Below are 22,932 nucleotides of genomic sequence, written 5' to 3' on the forward strand. Positions count from 1 at the left end.
TGGAGACTAAACGGCAGCTGGTGAGAGAGTGACGAGTCTGGATGAACTGGCAGGACGTAACCAGTTGCAAGTAAACTACCCCAACATTGTGTCTTGGATAGGAGGTGAAGGAGGCCGTCATCGGAGACAGATATTCCCTATCTGAGAGTGCATAGCCTGCTGCACAGAAGGGTGCTAGCTAAAAACACCCAATACATACCTTGGCTGCTTCAAGAACCTAGAGGGAGGCGCTCGTTTGCTGCAACCCGGGATCTATTTGCTTATTGTGAGCCAGGCAGAACTATTGAAACATCCCAAAAGGGCTTTCAGGCTAGCTCTAAGGACTTACACATAAGATCCTCTTCGTTTTGCATCTATATAACCCCCTGTAAGAAACAACATACGGAGGGAGCTGCATGCTTATTGTGAGCCAGTCAGAGCATTTAAAGTTTCCTCAAAAGGGTTTTCAGGTTAACCCTAAGGAGTTACAAATAAGATCTCTTTTATTTGCATCTGTATCACCCTCCTGTAAGAAGCAACATACGGAGGGTATTGAAATTCTGGTGTCTATATATCCTGGAAAAGTTTGATTTACCCCTGCTGAAGTCTCTACAACCTGGTAAGACTGTTCCTGTTTGTGGGGGAATCTATAGCTTATTTGGAGAAAGTAACTCTGGAGCCTATGAGCCTGAATTTTCTCTTTTTTTGACTGTGTACCGGTTCTTGGGACCCCAATAAGTGTTTGACACTATTTTGACTTGCTACCTCAACTAGTTGCTGATATAAGCATATCTGCCTACTGCATTATTTTATTTACCCAGTTATCTTTTTTTTCTCTCTTCTCCTTTCTTTTTTCTTCTTTATTTTCTTGTTGCTGTGGTTGGTCAATAGGCTGTTACATTTGTAATAATATTGGCAAAGAGGTTTCTGGTTTTGTGTTGAATCCTAGATAGTATAGTTGTCAATTTTTTTTTTCCCTCCTGCTACACCTGCTTTATCTGCCCATCTGACTGGGAAAAAAAAAATATATATAAAGAAGGAGAGGAAATAAAAAGGAAAAAAGGGATTTGTCCACTATAACTCACGAACCCCAACATTCTTAATTTGAGGAATTGAGATGGTATAAAAATAAAATAAAACAGGGGGGGATAACTTATATATAGGTATATATATATATATATACATATATATGGGCATATATATGTATGCCCATATATTTCCCACACTTCCCTGTAACCTCTCATAGAGATCTCTCGTTCTCTCACCAGGAGACAACTTAGTCACCCCTGAGGCTCACTCTATACAATCACACGCACTTCCTCATATATCAATATACACACTCACTGCTTCACCTTGGTCTACTGACCACAGTTGTAAAAAATACAAACGGGCACTGTAGCCCTCTCCTGTTTGCATAGCTAAATTTCACTACAAATACCTCACTTTTTGGCCATTTGGCATTTTTCCTTATTTTTTTTTTTTTTTATTATTTTTTGTCACTTTTTTCACTCTTCTCTCCTTTGCTCACTGCTGCCACCTTTTGCACTCACCTTTCATGGACAAATTCATGACCAATCTTAAAACACACTCTCCTAATATGCCGCCTAAGTCAAGAGACAGGAGGGCCAGAACCAGTGTTGATAATTCAACAAATCTAGCTCATAATACTAATACAATGGATACGATAGCAACAGAACCACAAGATATTGTTAAGCAAATTTCTGACCTCATGATCCCACAATTTGATCAGTTGAAACTTGACATATCCAATCTCGCTAGTGAATTTAAACACTTTACACATAGATTAAATGAGGCTGAACAGCGCATATCAGATTTAGAAGATACCAATAATCATCAAGCAACAATCATACAAGAACAAACAACACAACTAGTTAATATTCAGTATAAATTGAACGAGATCGAAGATCGCGCTAGACGCAATAACATTAGGGTTATCGGCGTCCCCGAATCTAGCGCGTACCAAGATCTCCTTGAATTTATATCAACTAGACTACCACAGGAACTCGGTGTGGACCCTAGCTTACTCCCGCTCGCAGTTGAGAGGGCGCATCGTATAGGAACCCCCAAAACTTTTCCTGATGGCACACTCAAAAATAGACCAGTGATTGCAAAGCTCCTGAACTACCAGGATAAACTCAGCATTTTGCAGTATTACAGGAAAAAGATCCCCTTCTCAATAAATGAGAAACCAATTTTAATTTTTCAAGATTTCTCGTCAGAAACTACACAAAAACGCAAAGAAATGTCGCCTCTTTGCACTAAATTGATTGCCAATGGCGTTAAAGCCACTGTCATCTATCCTGCCAAAATAAAAATATTTGAAGGTAATGAATCTATACTGCTTAGTTCGCCAGGTGAAGTCAGGGACTTTGCAAAAAAAGGGGGTTCATATTTTCTTGACTAAATATATGCTATCCCTAAGCCAAGGGAGATCAGGAAAGAAAAGGGGGAGAAAAAAAAAAAGAGGAAAAAAAGAAAAACCCCTAAAAATGATAGATGTTAATATGCAGCTATTTAAGCTTGTTTTTTTATTTTATGTTCTTTTAAACCTAAAACTGCCATCTATGACTTATAAACTATATGAGTATTCCAGATGTGTTTTTTCTTTTTTTTTTTTTTATATATGTGTTGTCTTTTTTTTTTTTTTTTCTTTTCTCTCTCTCCCTCCTCCCTCTCTCTCGCCCCCTCCACTTCCTGGCCCCTCTCTCCTAGCCCCCCCTTTTTTAGGGAATGAAAGCAGGGGAAAAGAAATCTGGTATTCTCTCTTTTTATACACCCTAGACCCCTACTTTAATGATTCCTAAACTTAATCTAGCAACATGGAATGTCGGCGGTATCACATCACCCCAAAAACGAAAAAAAATAATCTCACATTTAAATAGATACAAGCCAGACATAGTGTTTTTACAGGAGACACATTTACATGAAATAGAACTTACTAAACTTAAAGCAGGATGGATAGGTGAAGTAGTGGGTACCCCATGTAAAGCCAGGAAAAAAGGTGTGGCAATCCTTTTTAATAAAAGATTGCAATATAACATCTTAAGCTCCGAACTAGACCCAGATGAAAGATTCCTTATTATGCAGGTAATGATAGAAGGTACGCTTTTTAACTTCTGCAATATTTATGCCCCTAATAACCTGGATGAAAATTTCTGGAATAATCTCCAGAGGAAATTATTGCATCTTTACTCAAAAAATCTGATTATTGCAGGGGACTTTAATTTAACTGTTTATCCAACCTTAGACAGGCTTAAACCATCATTGAATAAAAATAGCAAACAGGAGTCTAAAATACTTAAAAACTTTATCAGTTTACTTCACATTAAGGATATTTGGCGCATTCATAACCCAGACGTAAGACGCTTCTCATGTGAATCCAAAGCACACCAAACAATGTCTCGAATAGATTATTTTTTTGTATCTGAAAATATGTTAAACCTAGATATGACTACAGATATTAAGGAAATAGTTATATCGGATCATGCAATCTTAACACTGTCTATCATATTAAAGCAGATCCAACTTCCGTCCAACAACAGACTCTTCTTCCCAAGACATCTGGCAGACAATGTTAAATTTAAAGCGTGGCTGAAAATAAAATGGAAAGAGTTTTTTTATATAAATGCCTCCCCGTATATACACATTGAAACATTATGGGAATCATTTAAGGCCGTAATTAGGGGTGAGATTAAAGCATACTTAATTATCCAAAAAAGGAAAAGTATAATGCGGGATAATCAACTTGCCAACCAGTTACGTAATGCTTATAATACGTACATTAGTGACCCATCAAGAAAATTCTGGGAAGCGTATCAAGTGGTTAAAAAAGAAAGAGAAATCTTTCTAACACAAAAAAGCGCTCAAGATACACTCAGATCCAGGTTTTTCTATTATAGACATGGAGGGAAAGCAGGGAAATTTTTGGCTAATTTAACTAAATCAAAAGAAAAGAAATCCATGATTGAAGCGCTCAAATCTACGTCTGGTAGAACTGTTAAAAGTGAGAACATTGCCAGCTTAGTTATAAATTATTTTCAAGATCTTTATTCGGAAGAGAAAATAGATACATTGAGTAAAAATAATTTTTGGCATAAGATTAAAACTCCTAAAATATCGGATGACCAAAGAGAGATGCTGAATGCCCCTATTACTCTTAATGAAGTACTAAATGCAATAAAGGAAGCAACATCTAACAAAGCTGCAGGGCCTGACCAGCTTCCTATAGAATTGTATAAAATACTGTCAGATGATATTGGACAAACTCTGGTCTCTCTTTTTAACAGCTATTATCTGGATAAAAAAATATGTTCTAGATACTTTGCCGCATCACAAATAGTTCTTATCCTTAAGAAAGGTAAGGACAAAGAGCAGATATCTTCATACAGACCGATATCGCTCCTCAATAGCGATTATAAGATTCTGATGAGTATTATTGCTGATCGCTTAAAATCTTTTATCGGCCTCTTGATATATAAGGACCAGGTTGGGTTTATGTCAGGCAGGATTGCTACACGGAACTTACGGAAATTACAATTAATTTTAAACCAGTCCTGTCTGCATAAAAACCCAACATCGGATGCTGCCCTAATCTTAATCGATGCAGAAAAAGCCTTCGACTCCATCTCTTGGGATCATCTGTTCACAGCTCTCCCAGGATTTGGAGTCGAGGGGGGCGTTTGTCGATTTTATTCGAACAATTTATAAATCCTCAACCTCATCTGTCTTGGTCAACGGTACCCCCACTGCATACTTTCCATTGAATAAAGGTGTACGACAGGGATGTCCATTATCCCCCTACCTTTTTAACTTAGCATTAGAACCACTCGTAATATCCATAAGAAAAGAGATTGAAGCGATTAACCTGGGACATAGGAAAGTCACCACACTTCTATATGCTGATGACCTATTAGTCCTGACCGTTAACACTGCTAAGTATATCCCTTTACTAATCCATATCCTCCAAGAATTTAGTGCATTCTCAGGCTACAAAGTTAACACTCATAAATCAGAAATCTTTTGGTTAAAGGGACAGTCTACACCAAAATTGTTCTTATTTGAAAAGATAGATAATTCTTTTATTACCCATTCCCCGTTTTTTCATAACCAACACAGTTATATTAATATACTTTTTACCTCTGTGATTACCTTGTATCTAAGCCTTTGCAGACAGCCTCCTTATCTAAGTGCCTTTGACAGACATGCAGTGTAGTCAATCAGTGAAGACTCCCAAATAACTTCACGGGAGTGAGCACAATGTTATCTATATGACACATGTGAACTAGCACAGTCTAACTGTGAAAAACTTTCAAAATGCTCTGAGCTAGGAGGCGGTTTTCAACTGTTTAGAAATCAGTTTGAGACTAGCTAGGTTTAACTTTTCAAAAATACCACCAAGGGAACAAAGCAAATTTGATGATAAAAGTAAATTGGAAAGTTGTTTAAAATTGCATGCCCTATCTGAATCATGAAAGTTTAGTTTTGAGTAGACTGTCCCTTTAAGTAAAAATAAAGAATCATACCGGCAACATCATTTTAAAGAAGCTAAATTTAACTTTGTTTACCTGGGGATTAAACTTTCTAAAAACTATAATGAATGGTATGAACTTAACTATCTACCAATTATTGCTAAGATTAGGCAGGACTTAGATACTTGGTCAAAATTTTACCTAACTTTATCTGGCAATATTAACATAATCAAGATGGTGATCTTCCCTAAGCTCCTCTATTTAATGCAAAATCTCCCAGTTATTATAAAGCAAAAAGATATAAAACTACTTAACCAGTTATTTACACAATTTATCTGGGGGGAAAAAAGAAGGGCCATCGGATTAACAAGACTGGCTTTGCCTAGACAATATGGGGGATTGAGCTTCCCAGATATCGAGATCTATAATCTAGTATGCATTTCTAAAATTGCAATTGAATGGCTAACAAATGCAGAATATATAGTGGACCAGAAATTGGAAACAACTTTAACCAGACCCTATTCCTTAAAAGCTTTATTACACTGTAATATGAATAAATGTCCAACCAAAATTAAACTCTTACCAACTATTTATAGCGTAATTAGGGCCTGGCAGAAACTCCTTAAAAAAACTCATATTAATTATAAATTCTCCAAATATCTAACAATTACGGGTAACCCTAATTTCCCAGCAGCATTGAATTCCCGTACCTTCAATGCCTGGGCGCAACAGGGCTTAATATATATAGATCAGTTAAGAGAAAGGGGCTCAGGGGCATGTAGATCATTACAGGAACTAGCTACTGAATATGCGATTTCAAAAAAAGATTTCTTCCCCTACTTCCAAGCCCGTCATTTCTTAAAGGAATTTCCATTCGATCCTTCAGATGAATGTGCATGGAATATCCTGCAGATGCCTATTAATTTCTTTAAAATAGGGAAATATAACGTAACTTCACTATATAAAGCGATTATGTTAGAATATGGCAAGAAAAATTTGGAGCATATTGCCAAAAATTGGCAGGTGTCACCAGAAATTATATATAAAAGCTTCACATTTGCTGACTCAGCAACATTATCCACTTCATGGCGTGAGTCTCACACTAAATTAATAAATAGAATATATATTACTCCTAGTAAGAAAGCAAAATGGGACCACTCTGTGGCTTCATGTCATAAATGTAAAGCTCTTAATGCTGACCTGAACCATTGCTTTTGGTCTTGCCCTAAAATCAAGAAGTTCTGGTATAAGACTAACGCCTGGCTGAATAAAATTAATCACATACACCTCCAACTTAAGCTGGAACATATAATGTTCTTCATAGACGGTCAAAAAATAGGTACATATAAACATTCACGTCAATTAAATTCAGCAATAATGGTCGGTAGACTACTTATATTGAAGTATTGGAAATCTAGTAAAGCCCCAACTTTAACAGAATTTATTCAAAAACTGAAAAATATACTGATTATGGAGCAAATGGACACATCTATAAATTCAGAAACACAAGTCAATCGTTTTATACTAAAATGGCGGAATGTAATTGCCAGCTTCCCGAAGGAAATACAATTACAACTGATTTCCCCCTTTCGGGGATCAGTGTCCATGGAGCTTGCTATTGCCAATAAACATTTCTTAGATGTTAGCGCCCAGACCTGAACACAAGACAAAGCTGGTATTATTGGGATTCTGGTAATTGGACATGATGTTGGGGAGCTGGGGGGGGGGACGGATGAGAGGGGAACCTTCTCTTTTCTCTTTTTTTTTTTTTTCTTCTCTTTTGTTGCTTGTTTTGTTTTGTTTTGTTTCTGTTTGGTTCTGTTTAGCATTGTTCAGAGAAGTATATAAAATATAATTCAACAGGGAAATACTAGAGATGAAGGAATGCTTGATTCAAATTTTATTGACAAGAATATTACCATGTGGACTTTTCATGGATGTCTTGATTTCTTTTTTCTTATTGCTTACATATATTTCCTTCTTCTCTTTTTCTTTTTCTTGGAAAATGCATAAAAATGTACAATTGTGTTGAATTATAATAAAAAATTATAATGAAAAAAAAAAAAAAGGAACATTTTCACTGAAACGATAATAAAAACGTTATGCCAATAAACAAGCGATAAAAATGCAGAGACCAAAAAATAGATGGCAGGATGGAGACACAGATAGTGTTATATATATATCAGATATGATTAAACATTAACTGGATTGTTTCCCTGAACTTCTTCGGTCATGTTCATTCTATTAAGATTGTCTTTTAACCTTAAATTTCATGCTGATGACATCATCTATCCCAGCCAACATTACATCATTTTCCTGCACAGCAGCCACTCCTTTTGGTGTGCCCGTCAAAATGAGATCCCCTTCTTCCAAGGTTATTATTTTGCTGATGTAGCTAATTAAAAACGGGACGGAGAAGATCATTGATGAAGTGTTGCCTTCTTGTCGGAGAGAATCATTTACTTTTAGCCATATATTTACATTATGTGGGTCTTGTATCCGTTCTTTTGGTATAAGGTCACTAACTGGGCAAGAAGTGTCAAATGCTTTTGCCAGAGTCCAGGGAAGGCCTTTCTTCTTACACTGGTCCTGTGTATCTCTAGCGGTCATATCTAGGCACAAAGCATAGCCTTCCACATGTTCCATTGCAGATGACTCTGCTATATCTTTTCCTGGTTTGCCGATTACAACTCCAAGCTCGACTTCATGATGCAAATTATTGCTATAATAAGGCACCAGGACTGGGGACCCTTCCCTCACATAGGCAGACGGCGGTTTCAGAAACAAGACAGGCTCTGTTGGCACTGCGTTTTTTAGTTCTTTAGCATGTTCTGCGTAGTTTCTTCCAACACAGATTATTTTCCTACCCCATTCCCAAAACCTGCTTAGATTTTTAGATGAAGACATTGTTCGATGATTATTTGTCTCAGCTATTCCGGATAACTTGAGTTCTAAAAAAATAAAATAGAAAATAAATATATATTTTTTAGCATTTTGAGGTTATATATAGTGATGATTTTGACTTCTATATGGACAATGTAATATAATCTTGAATGTTTTAATTAGCATAACATTTTTGAGGCTGTTAACACGACTATCATACATGAGGTTACATATCGACAGGAAAAGATTCCAATTGTTTACACCAGTTAAAGGGACAGTCTACACCTTAGTCATCTTAAAGTCTTACCTTAGATTAACCCCTTAGTGACCAGAGCACTTTTCCATTTTCTGTCCGTTTGGGACCAAGGCTATTTTTACATTTTTGCGGTGTTTGTGTTTAGCTGTAATTTTCTTCTTACTCATTTACTGTACCCACACATATTATATACTGTTTTTCTCGCCATTAAATGAACTTTCTAAAGATACCATTATTTTCATCATATCTTATAATTTACTATAAAAAAAATGATAAAATATGAGGAAAAATGGAAAAAAACACACTTTTTCTAACTTTGACCCCCAAAATCTGTTACATATCTAAAACCACCAAAAAACACCCATGCTAAATAGTTTCTAAATTTTGTCCTGAGTTTAGAAATACCCAATGTTTACATGTTCTTTGCTTTTTTTGCAAGTTATAGGGCCATAAATACAAGTAGCACTTTGCTATTTCCAAACCATTTTTTTCCAAAATTAGCGCTAGTTACATTAGAACACTGATATCTTTCAGGAATACCTGAATATCCCTTGACATTTATATATTTTTTTTTAGTAGACATCCCAAAGTATTGATCTAGGCCAATTTTGGTATATTTCATGCCACCATTTCACCGCCAAATGCGATCAAATACAAAAAATTGTTCACTTTTTCACAAATTTTTTCACAAACTTTAGGTTTCTCACTGAAATTATTTACAAACAACTTGTGCAATTATGGCATAAATGGTTGTAAATTCTTCTCTGGGATCCCCTTTGTTCAGAAATAGCACACATATATGGCTTTGGCGTTGCTTTTTGGTAATTAGAAGGCCGCTAAATGCCACTGCGCACCACAAGTGTATCATGCCCAGCAGTTAAGGGGTTAATTAGGGAGCTTTTAGGGAGCTTGTAGGGTTAATTTTAGCTTTAGTGTAGTGTAGTAGACAACCCCAAGTATTGATCTAGGCACATTTTGGTATATTTCATGCCACCATTTCACCGCCAAATGCGATCAAATTAAAAAAAACGTAAAATTTTTCACAATTTTAGGTTTCTCACTGAAATCATTTACAAACAGCTTGTGCAATTATGGCACAAATGGTTGTAAATGCTTGTCTGGGATCCCCTTTGTTCAGAAATAGCAGACATATATGACTTTGGCGTTGCTTTCTGGTAATTAGAAGGCCACTAAATCCTGTTGCGCCTCACACGTGTATTATGGCTAGCAGTGAAAGGGTTAATTAGGGAGTTTGTAGTGAGCTTGCAGGGTTAATTTTAGCTTTAGTGTAGAGATCAGCCTCCCATCTGACACATCCCACCCCCTGATCCCTCCCAAACAGCTCCCTTCCCGCCCCCACCCCACAATTGTCCCCGCCATCTTAAGTACTGGCAGAAAGTCTGCCAGTACTAAAATAAAAGGGTTTTAAAAAAAAAAATGAAATTTTTTTTAGCATATTTACATATGCTACTGTGTAGGATCTCCCCCTTAGCCCCCAACCTCCCTGATCCCCCCCAAAACCGCTCTCTAACCCTCCCCTCTGCCTTATTGGGGGCCATCTTGGGTACTGGCAGCTGTCTGCCAGTACCCAGTTTACAATAAAAAGTGTTTTTTTTTTCTTTGTTTTTTTTTTTCTGTAGTGTAGCTTCCCCCCACCCCCCACAGACAAACCCCCACCACCTTGCTGATTATTTTCATTTTCGATTTTTTTATCTTTTTTATTGACATAATTTTGGGCAGTGTAGCGGTTCCCACCCGCTCCCTCCCCGTGCACGCGCCCGCCCCCACCTTCCCGTGCACGCGCGCGCGCCCGTGCGCGCCCCCAGCCACCCCCGCCCACGATCCCGCCCCCCTTCACTTCCACAGGGCCATCGATGGCCGCCACCCGCCTCCCGGTCCGGCTCCCACCCACCAACACAGGGAGCAACCGATCTCCGGTGCAGAGAGGGCCACAGAGTGGCTCTCTCTGCACCGGATGGCTTAAAAATGTTATTGCAGGATGCCTCGATATCGAGGCATCACTGCAATAACCGGAAAGCAGCTGGAAGCGAGCAGGATCGCTTCCAGCTGCTTTCCACACTGAGGACGTGCAGGGTACGTTCTCAGGCATTAACTGCCTTTTTTCTGAGGACGTACCCTGCACGTCCTCAGTCGTTAAGGGGTTAAGCTGCAAATAGACTCCTGCACCCTTTCTATATCATGCAGCAGGAATAGTAAAAAAGTTATTTTAAAATGAATAGTGTTTCTGGCCAGTTTCAAATGGCTGCCTCTTATTGGGCCTTGCTTGCAGTGCAAGTCTTGCTGATGTTGGCAAGACTGCGCTATATCTACATGCCTCCAGAAGTGAAGTATGCATTACTATTGCAGCTTTGCCACTGAGTACGACAGTCATTAAGGGGTAAAAAGGGTCTTTAAACTCAAAATGAATTTCCATAAAACTAATTATGAGTAGTAAAAAAATAATTGCAACACACTTTCATTATTTGTTGTGTATAAATTGAAGTGAGCACCTAAGGCTGAGGCTAACTAGGTCTACTAGGAGACCCATTGAAAAGAGCAGTAGGGGCACCCATTAGCGCTAGGTCTACCCCCACTTAGACACACTTTCATTATTTATTTTGCCTGCTCTTCTTGTAATCTATTTCCTGCAATATGCTACACAGTGACTGCTTGATCTGCCTAGGAACTCATTTATATCTATTAGAGATGTGCACAGCAAAAAATTAGGTTCGGAAGAATCTTTTGTTATAAATATTCAAAAAAAGTTTTTGAATATTCGTTGCCTGTGCTATTTGGTAATCTCCTTGTTTTAAACAAAATGGATACCGACCAGTAATGGAACATTTACATTCGTTTTTGTTAAACTAATGTAAATGTTCCTTTTCTATAGGTGAAATGTCACCTACAGGGTAAAATACTTACCTCTGGATCTTTCTTCACATTGCCCCAGTCTCGCTCTAATAGAAGGCTTAGCGCAACGGGTCACAGGGGCTGCACTAAAGGACCTTCTACTTTATTGCAGGGGCCCTGTGAGCTGCTGCGCTAAGCCCCCTATTAGTGAGGCTGGTGCTCTGTGAGGAAGAGGAAAGGATTAGCGCAGCTCTCCAGAGCGTTAAAGGTAAGTATTTTAACTAATTAAAGGAAACAAATGAATTCTAACGAATTCGACATTATTAGTTTGCTTTAATTTTCGTGCTGCATTTGTTCAGATATTCGTTTTGTGGAAACAAGACAAATATCTGTTTTTCATTAACAAATGTGCATTTATAACGAAATGAATGCACATGTCTAATGTCTATCTATAATAGGACACAACACAGGAGATAAAATAAACAGGCTTTAAAAGTGGTATATCCCTGGACTGCAAAACAATGCAAATGTGTTAACAAAATGACACATTTTAAAACATTTATTTTTTTATACAGATCTTTTGCAATGAAGCTTGTTATTTCTGATATTTATATACTAAGCATATAGTTCTTTTTTTTATAAATTTACGCTACTGCCCCTTTAAAGAAGTGGACGTTTTTAGAGTTTATTATAACTACAATATCACAAGGGTTTTAAACATCTTAACAGTGTTTTTTTTATTTAGTTATTATATAGTGCTCAGTATTTCTGCCATCACAATTGGACCTTTATGTAGTATTCATTCAAGTATTCATGTATTATTTTCTACACCTAAGCAATACAACAAAAGAGCAAACACACTTTAACCAATATGATTAGTCAGACTAATACTGCCCTCAGGTGGCCATTCAACAAATATCTGGAAAACGGCATTAACATTTTAAAGGGACAGTAAAGCAAAATTAAACATAGATGGATTGGAAAGAACATGGGCATTTTAAACAATTTATCAATGTACTTCTATTTCAATTTTGCTCTCTTGGTATACTTTGTTAAAGAGTAATCTTAGGTGAGCCCAGGAGCGTGCATGTATATGGCAGCACAGTATTTGCAACACAGTTTGTAGCAATGAAATACATAGAAGCAAACACGTGCACCCTCCTAAATTCCTATGAGCCCACCTAGATTTACTCTTCAACAAAGGACACCAAGGGAACAACGCGAGGGAAAATAATAGAAATAAACTGAAAAGTTGTTTTAAATTACATGCTGAATCTAAATCATGAATGTTTAATTTTGACTTTACTATGCCTTCAAACTCATAAATGGTATAAAAGAAAGTTACATTTTTATATATGATGGTGATGTAGGGGTAGATTTATCATAGTGATATGATGTAGTGTATCATGTCCGCTGCACATCGATAAATGCCGACAGCATACGCTGTCTGTATTTATCATTGCACCAGCAGTTCTTGTGAACTAGTGCAATGCCGCCCCTGCAGATTTGCGGCTAATCGGGGGGTAAATCAACCCGATCATATTCGATCGGGTTGATTTCTGTCTGCGGCCTCAGAGCAGGCGGACAAGTTATGGAGCAGAGGTCTTTAGATCGCTGCTTCATAACTTCTATTTCCGGCGAGCCTGAAGGCTTGCGCGGAAACAGAGCTCGATAAACCGGCCCCATAGAGTCAATATAATACTTGCTAATTACTTTTACTACAGTAGATGACAATGTGTATCAAATTTAGGAGCAAGACTAGTATTCTGGAGTCAGACGTAGGCTTTTTAAGAGCTATGAATGGTGTTTACATACAGTTATAACTATAACAAATTAGGAGCTAGAAATGAAATTTAGGTCAATAGTTTCCTAAATCTTGAGATCAGTCAAGCTGTGCTTTACCACTATTATTTATTATTAGTGATTAGTGGAGAAGTGAAGTGTTGTAGGCTTGGGCATATATATGTATATGAAAACATGTTTATCAAGCTTTAAATTGGCAGAGAACCTGATTAAGCATAGAAATGATTTGCATGAATAGGGTGCAGCCTGGAGCTTATCCCTACCTAGTAAAGTTGCCAATTACCCTCCACAAATATACTGGCCGACCAGCAGATGCCCTTGGACCGCTAGTAGGTGAAGTCACACAATGGCCAATCCCAATAACTCAGGTTCCATCCTAGTCTTTCTAATATATTTTTCAGAACAGTGATCTAATACCCTTGGCTGCCAGTAACTAACAAAGCAGTGATTTTAACCCCATCTGCTGGTAATGTGCACACAGGGCAGTAATTTCACTCCTTTTAACAATTACATTTTACCCTTTGTGTGCCAGTAACAAAGAGCTTCGATTTTTACTGCTGATAGTGGTAGTTGCCTATTGTTCTTCTCTGGTTTGCTAATTACAGCCTTTATGCACATGAAGCCTCAATCCTTTGTAAATATGTCCATTACCAAAAATAAGTGACGGCAAGTACAGTGCCACATCTTTCACAGAACTTTAAAAAGCTGGACATTTACAGGTAAATACTGGGCTGTTAAAGTGACGGTAAATTTTTATTACTTTGAAGACGTTACTGCATTAATTAATAGTAGAAGAAGCTAATCGCTAACTTTATTTTACTATTCTTTAAATATTTTGACAGTTTTTATCTATATATAATTGCTTACGGTTTGCATGAAAACTCCTCCCAAGCACTACTTCCTGATTTTATTTGCTGTGACGTATAGAGCGGTCCCACCCGCTCTATACGGATCTCTAAAGCGCGTTCACGAGGATCGTCTCTAATGCGCATGCGCGAATCGGCTAATTCTCAAGCTACTGCGCATGCGATCAAGCTACTGCGCATGCGATACTCTAAAATCCAACAATGTAATGCGGGTATTCATTAAACCGGAGCGTGCTTTGTTATCAATCTGGATACTAAAAGTATAGCGCATGCGCATTTTAAAAAGGAGTCTTGTGACGTAGTTTGACGGCCGCCTAACGGCCAGAATTTCAATTGGATAGTTTCAGAACGTGATCCAGGAAAAAATAAAGAAAAAAAAAACGGGTTGAATTGGCTAAGCTTATTAAATAGTTTGCTTACGGCTATAACTTAATTTACAGAAAATTTCGAAAAAGTTGATGAATGAAAGTCTTATTTATTTGGGACAAAGAATGTTATTCCGGATCATCAATTAGGTAACTTTACCTTCACTTTAAGTTCAGTGTCAGACAACTGGCAAACTAACTGTCTAGGCTCCAGCCTAGAGTTGGGCATAGAAAGATTGTTGCAATTATACGTTTTGTTCATGAATGTACAATCCATACAACTTACAGCAGAAATAGGCTAGGGCTTTACCGGCACAGTACCTCCAAACACCACTGCATGCTGTTCACACAGACGTTTTATTATTTCAAAAAAACATTATTTAAAAAAGAAAAATACAAAGAGCACAAAGCAACACAGAACGCGTACACAGTGACAACAATACAGAAAAACCCATATCAAGTTTATATGGATTAAGCCAGGATAGTAAACCCTTTATTGTTTGTGTGCTATTCAACCAATTAGGAATGTTGTTGTTGAAATAATGTCATAGACATACAGTACTAAGGGAGTGTCTTTAAAGTCTCAAGTACAACAACTTTATAAATTGATTGCTAGCCCTAAGTAAGCTATAATAGAAAAAAGGTTAAAAAAAAACCCATAAAAATACAAAACATCTCCTATAAAAACTGCATACGCTTGAAACAGCAGACCTTTTGCTCCAGAAAACAGTGATTAATGCAACCATGGAAATAGTAAAATTGTTCACAATAGTTTTCTCCTAGTTAAAGAGGAATTGGTGAAATTGGAGGAGCTTATTTCTCTTCATGTAGCCTAACTCCTCCAAGTCTAAGAACTCACAAGTTCTGGCTTGCCATTCCTGAGGTGTTGGGGGCATCTAATGTTTGAAAAGGCTGGGTTTTCTAGTCAGGACTCATACAAAAAGAAAATTTTACCACGCATGGAAAAAGTTGTTTGAAAAGTATTTTCTAATGGACTGGAGTACCTTTGCCAATTCCTATCAAAATATAGTATCAGTGGAATTTATATGGTGCTAGGCCCCTTACAAAAAAAAAAAAAAACAATAACCAGGTATTTTTACAAAATGGAATGGTGTTAAATTTGAATACCCCATTTTCCCTTTATCAAGCTACACATTACAACATAGTTGCCAACAACTGAAGATTTCCTGGGTCACTTTGCAGTAGATCGAGTAAGCAGGTAACAGGAATATTGACCACACACATGGACAGTTTTCATGGCTCTGTCCAATCAGCTTCACCCAAAATATCAAATGTATATTACACACAATATGCATAAATGATTAAATATTGTAATATTTAATCTAATATGTAAAGTACTGGAGATTCAAAGATGCCAATTCACCATATTTAGTATTCTGCTGATGTAATGTAAAGTGCAGTAGACTCAGATGCCACAATATTCAAGTAAAGTACATAAACCCAACAAAGACCTCATGTCTGATTCCCAAACAGACATCCACGTCAAGCCCACCCATTGGGACAGATTTTTACAATGTGGGATGGACTCCGGAGACAATTATACTGCAGGACAACGGAAGATGTAACTGTCCAAGGAAAATCAGTTAGTGTTGATTGATTATATATATATATATATATATATATATATATATATATGATAAAGCAGCTAATACGTTATAACAATGGGCTTTGTAACTTCTCCAGACTGGCTCCCATCTTGGGGAACTCTCTGCCTCGCTCCACAAGACTCTCCCCTAGTATTGAAAGCTTCAAGCGCTCCCTAAAGACTCTACTGTTCATGGATGGCTACAACCTACACTAACCTTCTTTATACCAGTTTCCCTCCTCCATTGCTATCCCCTTGAACCCCCTTAGCATGTAAGCCTAAGAGCCCAGCTGTTTGCAGATCACCTTCTTAAGAGCTGACTACAACAGTGCGACTTTTGGCAGGGCCCTCTACCCGTTTGATCCCTATAAATGTTATCTTGTATACCGCCTATGTTTGTAGCGCTGTGGAATCTGTTGGCACTCTACAAATAACTGATAATAATAATAACCTTCTCCTGCATATTTAAAAAAAAAAATCTACAGTGAAATCACCAGCTGCTTATCTTACCGTTCTCAAAGAGGCCGTATGAAGCAATGTTAGCAGAGGACAAAGGTATAATACAGTTCTGTCTTTCCATGACTGAATCAAACTAAAATAACCAGTAAACCTAGTGGAATATAATTCTTGCATCGTTTATGACTTATAGTTTAAAGGAAAATGCCCTGCCTCCCACCCAAGACTGGTATGTGACATAGTCCAATGAAATTCTAATTATTTTTTTCCCTAATTTTGATATTTAATGTTTAGGCTATATGGGAAAAATGTAGCTGTTAATAAATTCCCGTAACTAATATTAGGGGACAGATTTTGGTAAAAAATATATATATATAAATAAAAGGTGAGCTGGTTGCACTTCTGTTACATAAAAGATAATTCATTTGAACTTTGGATTCTAAGGAATTCACGTCCGCTGGTTAGTTATTAACTGGACAGTACAGTCAACTTTCTTTTAAATCTTAAATGTTCATTTTATAACTAATACAGAGCATTTAAAAATAGTTTTTTTTAAATGCATGTTCCTACCATGAATAAACCATTTGCCTGTCATGCTTGCAGAAGTATCGCTCCAACAAAACATTTACGGGAGCTTTCTTTTTCTGGCAGTGAGGGTGGAGAGTATCCTGGAGTATCCAGAACCAAGACTCTGCAACATTCTATGCAATAGCTTGCCCAGTGTAGGAGCTAATTTTATCTGCCCTTAATCAGCCATAGCAAAATAAATGAACACCCATTACATTTTTCAAGAAGTATGTCCCTGGAGTGCAAAACCAAAACATGTTGCTAACAAATTGAAAATGTAAGTGCTTATAAAACATTGATTTAGTGTGCAGATCTTGGTCAATTCAGTGCCTACTTGGTGATATCATTATATATCATGCATTTATAACATCCCTTTAAACTCCCTTTAAAAAGCTTTTACTTCAAGCAAAAATATTTACAGCAAGTTTAAATGCTGCTTTTTCATATAAATGATAGGAACATTTTAAACACAGTTCTCATTTACATATATTTCCTATAGTGTCACAAATAATCTTACTACACAAGCACTTCTCACCATTCGAACCCTCACTTCACTAAATACCTGAATGACATCTGTCCAATAAAGAACATACAATTAATTCATCCCTCTCCTCTAACTGATGTCGCTGCCATACTGGATTTGTGAAAGTGTCAGTGCAGCAATAAGAAAAAGGCACCATACTAAAAACTTTCATTCTATTGAAGAACTGACCTGCTTTTCTCGTCCTTCCTTCTATCACTTTAAATTATAGCACAGCCTTGCTCATGACTGCTTCGCCATTGCATGCTGGGAATTGTAGTTCAATTTTGCTAGCAGTTGGTTTTATTCTCACCAATGTGTTAGTATATATAACTACAATTCCCAGCAGCAGCGTGTACCGGACAGGGGTCAGCCAATGGTAAACATGAACACAGCTTGGTTCTTCTGCAGAAACGGAGGTAAGAAAAGGCACAAAAACTGATAATAATAAGCACAGTTTTATGTAAGTTATACTCGTGCTCAGCTTATTGTGACTGTTCTTTTTTCATGCCTGCTTCTGTTATGCAGCCGATTTTCATATGATCGTTCAATATAGTTTTCTTGGTGTATTTATTATAAGTCTCCCCCCATTTGGTTAACGTTTTGTAACCAATGCATTATCCTATTTTACACAGACACACAAAGTAACATATACACACTCACACAGGCATACAAAGAAACAGACACTCATAGGCATAAAAAGACACAAACACACAGACATACAACACACAGACACAGTCTCACACAGACAAAAGCACACAGACATACAACACACAGACAAAAGCACACAGAGACATACAACACACAGACACACACATACAACAGACAGTACTTACACAGACAAAAGCACACAGACATACAACACACAGACAAAAGCACACAGACATACAACACACACAGACAAAAAGAAACAGACAGGCACACAGACAACATTCAACATAACACGCACAGGCATACAAAGACAGACACTCACACATACACACACAAGCATACAATTGACACAGGCACACAAAACCACTCTTAGCCACGAACACTGTCACACAGACATACACACAGGCACAAAACACTGGCACACAGAAATACATAAAGGCACACAAACAGACATACATACTGGCAGACAACATACACACAGGAAAACAAACACACTGGCACACAGACATACACACAGGCACACAAACACACTGGCACACAGAAATACACACAGGTATACAGACATACACATGGACATAAACACACTGGCACACAGACATGCACACAAACACTGGCACACAGACATACACACTGGCACGCAGACATACACACAGATACACAAACACACTGGCACACAGACATATACACTGGCATGCACACAGACACACTGGCATACAGACATACACATTGGCACACAGACATACAAACAGGCACACAAACACAAAGGCACACAGACGGCCACACACTCCTATCATTTTTGCTTTTTAAAAAGTATGGCATGAAGTTGTTTTGTTGTTTTTTGTTTTTTTTGCACCTGCTGTTTTAGTTTATATTATAATATAGGTCTGCCAGTAATCTTTAGTTGATGGTCTGTTTGTTCAGCATTTATCTGTCAATGGGTATTGTTGGATTTACGAGGGAATAAACATTATGCTTTGCTGATCTGTCTGAACACAGCAGGCTCCTTTCTAATCTATGACAAATGGCACATGCAATCTTAAATTAACATTTAAAGGGACATGATTTAGGTAGAACATATAATTTTAAACAACTTTCCAGTTTACTTCTAATATCAAATTTTCTTCATTCTCTTGGTACCATTTGTTGAAGGAGCAGCAATGCACTACTGGTTGCTGAGTGAACACATGGATGAGCCAATGACATTCGGTGTGTGTGTATGTGTGTATGTGTATATATATATATATATATATATATATATATATATATATATATATATATATATATATATATATATATATATATATATATATATATATATATATATATATATATATATACACACACATACAGCCACCAATCAGCAGCTAGAACCTAGGTTCTTTGCTGCTCATGAGCTTTCCTTTCACCAAATGAGAACAAGAGAAGGAAGCAAATTGAATAATAGAAGTAAATTATAAAGTTGTTTAAAATTGTAGTCTCTATCTGAATCGTGAAAGAAAATTTTTAGGCTTCATGTCCCTTTAAGATTTATTTATTTTGAGCATAAATTTCATAATTTAAAACGTGATTTAAACTATTATTTGTAACTTTTAGGAAACAAAAAAAGACGACTTATTTTTAACTTTGTAGTAAACTAAAAAGATTATTATTTTTAACTTTAGTGAGCAAAAAGACTTTTAACTTTTTACTAAACAAATATAGACTATCTCGTTTTTTAAAAAAAATGATGTTGAATTGCAAGATATAGAAGGTAATTTTGTTGCACAAATACATTTCAAAATCATAGGAAAAATGATTATCGTATTTACAAACCATTTGAAATTAGTTTAAAGTGATAGTAAATCCAAGTATTTAACAAACGCTAGGATTTACCATCACTAAAGGGACACTGAACTCAATTTTTTTTTCTTTCGTGATTCAGATATAGCATTACATTTTAAGCATCTTTCTAATTTACTCCTATTATCAATTTTTCTTCGTTCTCTTGCTATCTTTATTTTAAAAGCAGGAATGTAAATCTTAGCATCCAGCCCATTTTTAGGTTCAGCACCATGGATAGCGCTTGCTTATTGGAGGTTTACATTAACCCACCAATAAGCAAGCATAACCCAGGTTCTCAACGAAAAATGGGCGGGCACCTATGCATCACATTCAGAGAACGAAGAAAAATTGATAATAGGAATAAATTAGAAAGTTGCTTAAAATTGCATGCTCTATCTGAATCATGAAAGAAAAAATGTGGGTTTAATGTCCCTTAAGAATAAAGTGGACTTTAGTGATCAAACATGTAAAAAAGGGTGCTAAACTCACCCTTTGTGTGCTCTTGCACAGCGCTAACCTCATCTTCGGACGCCCACGGCACATCGATCTTCTACCAATGAGGTGTCGCTTGCACCTCTAAACCAATAGCCGTGTGTGCATACAGAACACTGCCAGTTGACAGGCACGACTATTGGTTCAGAGGTGCAAATGGAGCTGCTGAGTTTAGCGTTGTGCAGTGGCACAGAAAGGGTGAGTTTAGCACCCTTTTTTACACGTTTGATCACTTAAAGTTCACTTTATTTTTAGTGATGGTAAATCCTCATGTTTGTTATTCCCCCCCCCCCCCCCCCGAAAACTCATGCGATTCTTATTGATTATGAAAAAAAAAGAATACAATTAATTTAAAGGTTATCATTTGAATGGATTTGCAGTGTTGTCAAAATGTATGTTGCCTTAAGTGTAGGGCTGCAACTAACGATTATTTTCATAATCGATTAATCGGCCGATTATTTTTTCGATTAATCGACTAATCGGATAAAAAAACAGAATCAATAATAGTTTTCTAAGTTTTAAATAAAATCCACATAATGAGTGTTACAAATATAAACTTCAGACTAAAACTTTACATTAACACAACTGTTTCTTCAATTTTTATGCAGCAGAGCAGAGTTTTATAATTAAACAAAACAAAACTACAAACTGTTTGAAAAGAGGTAGAACTAGAAAGAGTTAGACTATCACTGTTAATAACATTCTGTTATTCACTCTTTCAGAAACTTTGCATTGAAATGCAAACATCTCATCATGTCCACATGCTTCTGGCTAAGGCTGGTTCTCTGCAGCAGAGAAAATGCTGTTGAGGTGTATAAGTAGGGTTTTGCCAATTTCACCAAAGTGGGATATTTATCTTTGTTAGCTCTTCACCAATGCTAAGTGTTTTCTACCTTGGCAAGGGGCCTCTCAAAGTAACCCTTGACTTCATTCTAACATAAAAATATCTTGAATATCTATATGCAATGGTAAATAACCAGCTATAAGGTTAGGGGAAATATCTAGTGCGCTCTAAAAATAACGAATATATACTTATAAAAGGTTGAATCTGGTACATATTATCACAATTTATTAAAAATATTAAAAAAACCCCAATAAAAACAAAATCAAAAAGTGCTAAGGACTGTATATCAATAACAGGACAAAGCCTTACATATTTATTTACACAGTACATATATAATCAGCAATAGCAAGCAATACGCTAATAATTGTGAAAACAGATAATAGTGCACATCAATTTAAATATCTCCTATCAATCTAGGGGCAAGGTGTAAACAACAAGCTTGGCACTATATCATGAAAAGCATAGTTCCAAATCACCAGATTTAATATAAACAATCCAAATGATGACTCCTATTATATCTGGGTTGCACATAAGCCAGGGGTAGTTGTAAACTTATACTGTCCTGAAAAAGTGAAAAGTAGACGTCTGTAGACGTCCTTTAGGCTAAGGTCAAAACCATAAAACACAATACCATGTGCAGGAGTTCATTGGAGTGAAGCAGCTGGTGTTGTGCACAGACCAACTAATTGCAAACCGATTAATCGATTATGAGATTCGTTGACAACTATTTTCATAATCGATTATTATCGATTATGACGATTAGTTGTTGCAGCTCTACTTAAGTGTAAATAATATTTATTTTTTAATATTATATGGTGTAGTTTCAGTAACAGTCATGGAGAACTAGTTCATTTTTTTGGCAAAGTTCTTTTTTCCCCCCTTTTAAATTTTATTTTTATTTGGTTTTTAGGTCCAGTAATGATGCATTTTGAATTTTTAGCTCATTAATATGGAAATGGAAAATGAGAAGCAGAGTTCCGCTCCAGCTGAACCCAAACGATTCATTATCCCTTCTCAGGAGGCAGAGGAAGCCCCAGTAAGTGAACTGGTCTATTTGATCCAAAACTATTTTACTTGCATGCAATCTTAAAGGGACAGTCAACACCGGCAGAACTTAATCCCATAATTTAGATCCTCAGAATAAGATACCTCTAACGTTATAGGAGTAAGCGTCCACAGCACATACGTTTTTCTGCTGTAGACATGGCCGCCAAACTCCACCCAACCTAACTTATTACCTTTCTTTTTAAACTTAGCAGTCAATTAGAATATAATCCTTGGTGGGATTCATTACCTGCATTCATGGCGATTCGCAGCAGCACTTCAGATTTCTGATTGCGAGCAGACAGAAATTGAAATGCGCATTAGCAAGAACACGAACGAGCATTGAATTCTAAAGAGAAGGGGACGAAGGAAGAGGGGGAGGAGTTTGGCGGGCCATGTCTACAGCAGAAAAACGTATGTGCTGTGGACGCTTACTCCTA

The 22,932-nt window shown here is 36.9% G+C and overlaps 2 protein-coding genes across 6 annotated transcripts in view; one reads left to right on the forward strand and one right to left on the reverse strand.

Moving 5' to 3' along the window:
• Nucleotides 1-6,892: 6,892 nt before the first annotated feature.
• Nucleotides 6,893-22,932, reverse strand: part of LOC128642344 (hydroxyacylglutathione hydrolase, mitochondrial) — a 111,547-nt gene continuing 95,507 nt past the window's right edge. Inside the window, exons 1-2 of one of the 4 annotated variants that reach the window (XM_053695086.1) lie at nt 17,833-17,841; nt 6,893-8,419 (exon numbers count right to left, since the gene is read on the reverse strand). In XM_053695086.1, coding sequence (XP_053551061.1) covers nt 7,713-8,375 — 663 coding nt within the window. In that variant the 5' untranslated portion in view covers nt 8,376-8,419; nt 17,833-17,841 and the 3' untranslated portion in view covers nt 6,893-7,712. The other 3 variants (XM_053695085.1, XM_053695082.1, XM_053695081.1) reach the window with 3 other exon arrangements.
• Nucleotides 17,993-22,932, forward strand: part of ERCC1 (ERCC excision repair 1, endonuclease non-catalytic subunit) — a 39,672-nt gene continuing 34,732 nt past the window's right edge. For both annotated transcript variants that reach the window (XM_053695087.1, XM_053695088.1), the window contains exons 1-2: nt 17,993-18,059; nt 22,359-22,484. In XM_053695087.1, the coding sequence (XP_053551062.1) occupies nt 22,398-22,484 (87 nt within the window). In that variant the 5' untranslated portion in view covers nt 17,993-18,059; nt 22,359-22,397. The remainder of the gene's footprint in view (nt 18,060-22,358; nt 22,485-22,932) is intronic.

Source organism: Bombina bombina, chromosome 11 (assembly GCF_027579735.1).
Source record: "Bombina bombina isolate aBomBom1 chromosome 11, aBomBom1.pri, whole genome shotgun sequence".
Classification (NCBI taxonomy): Eukaryota; Metazoa; Chordata; class Amphibia; order Anura; family Bombinatoridae; genus Bombina; species Bombina bombina.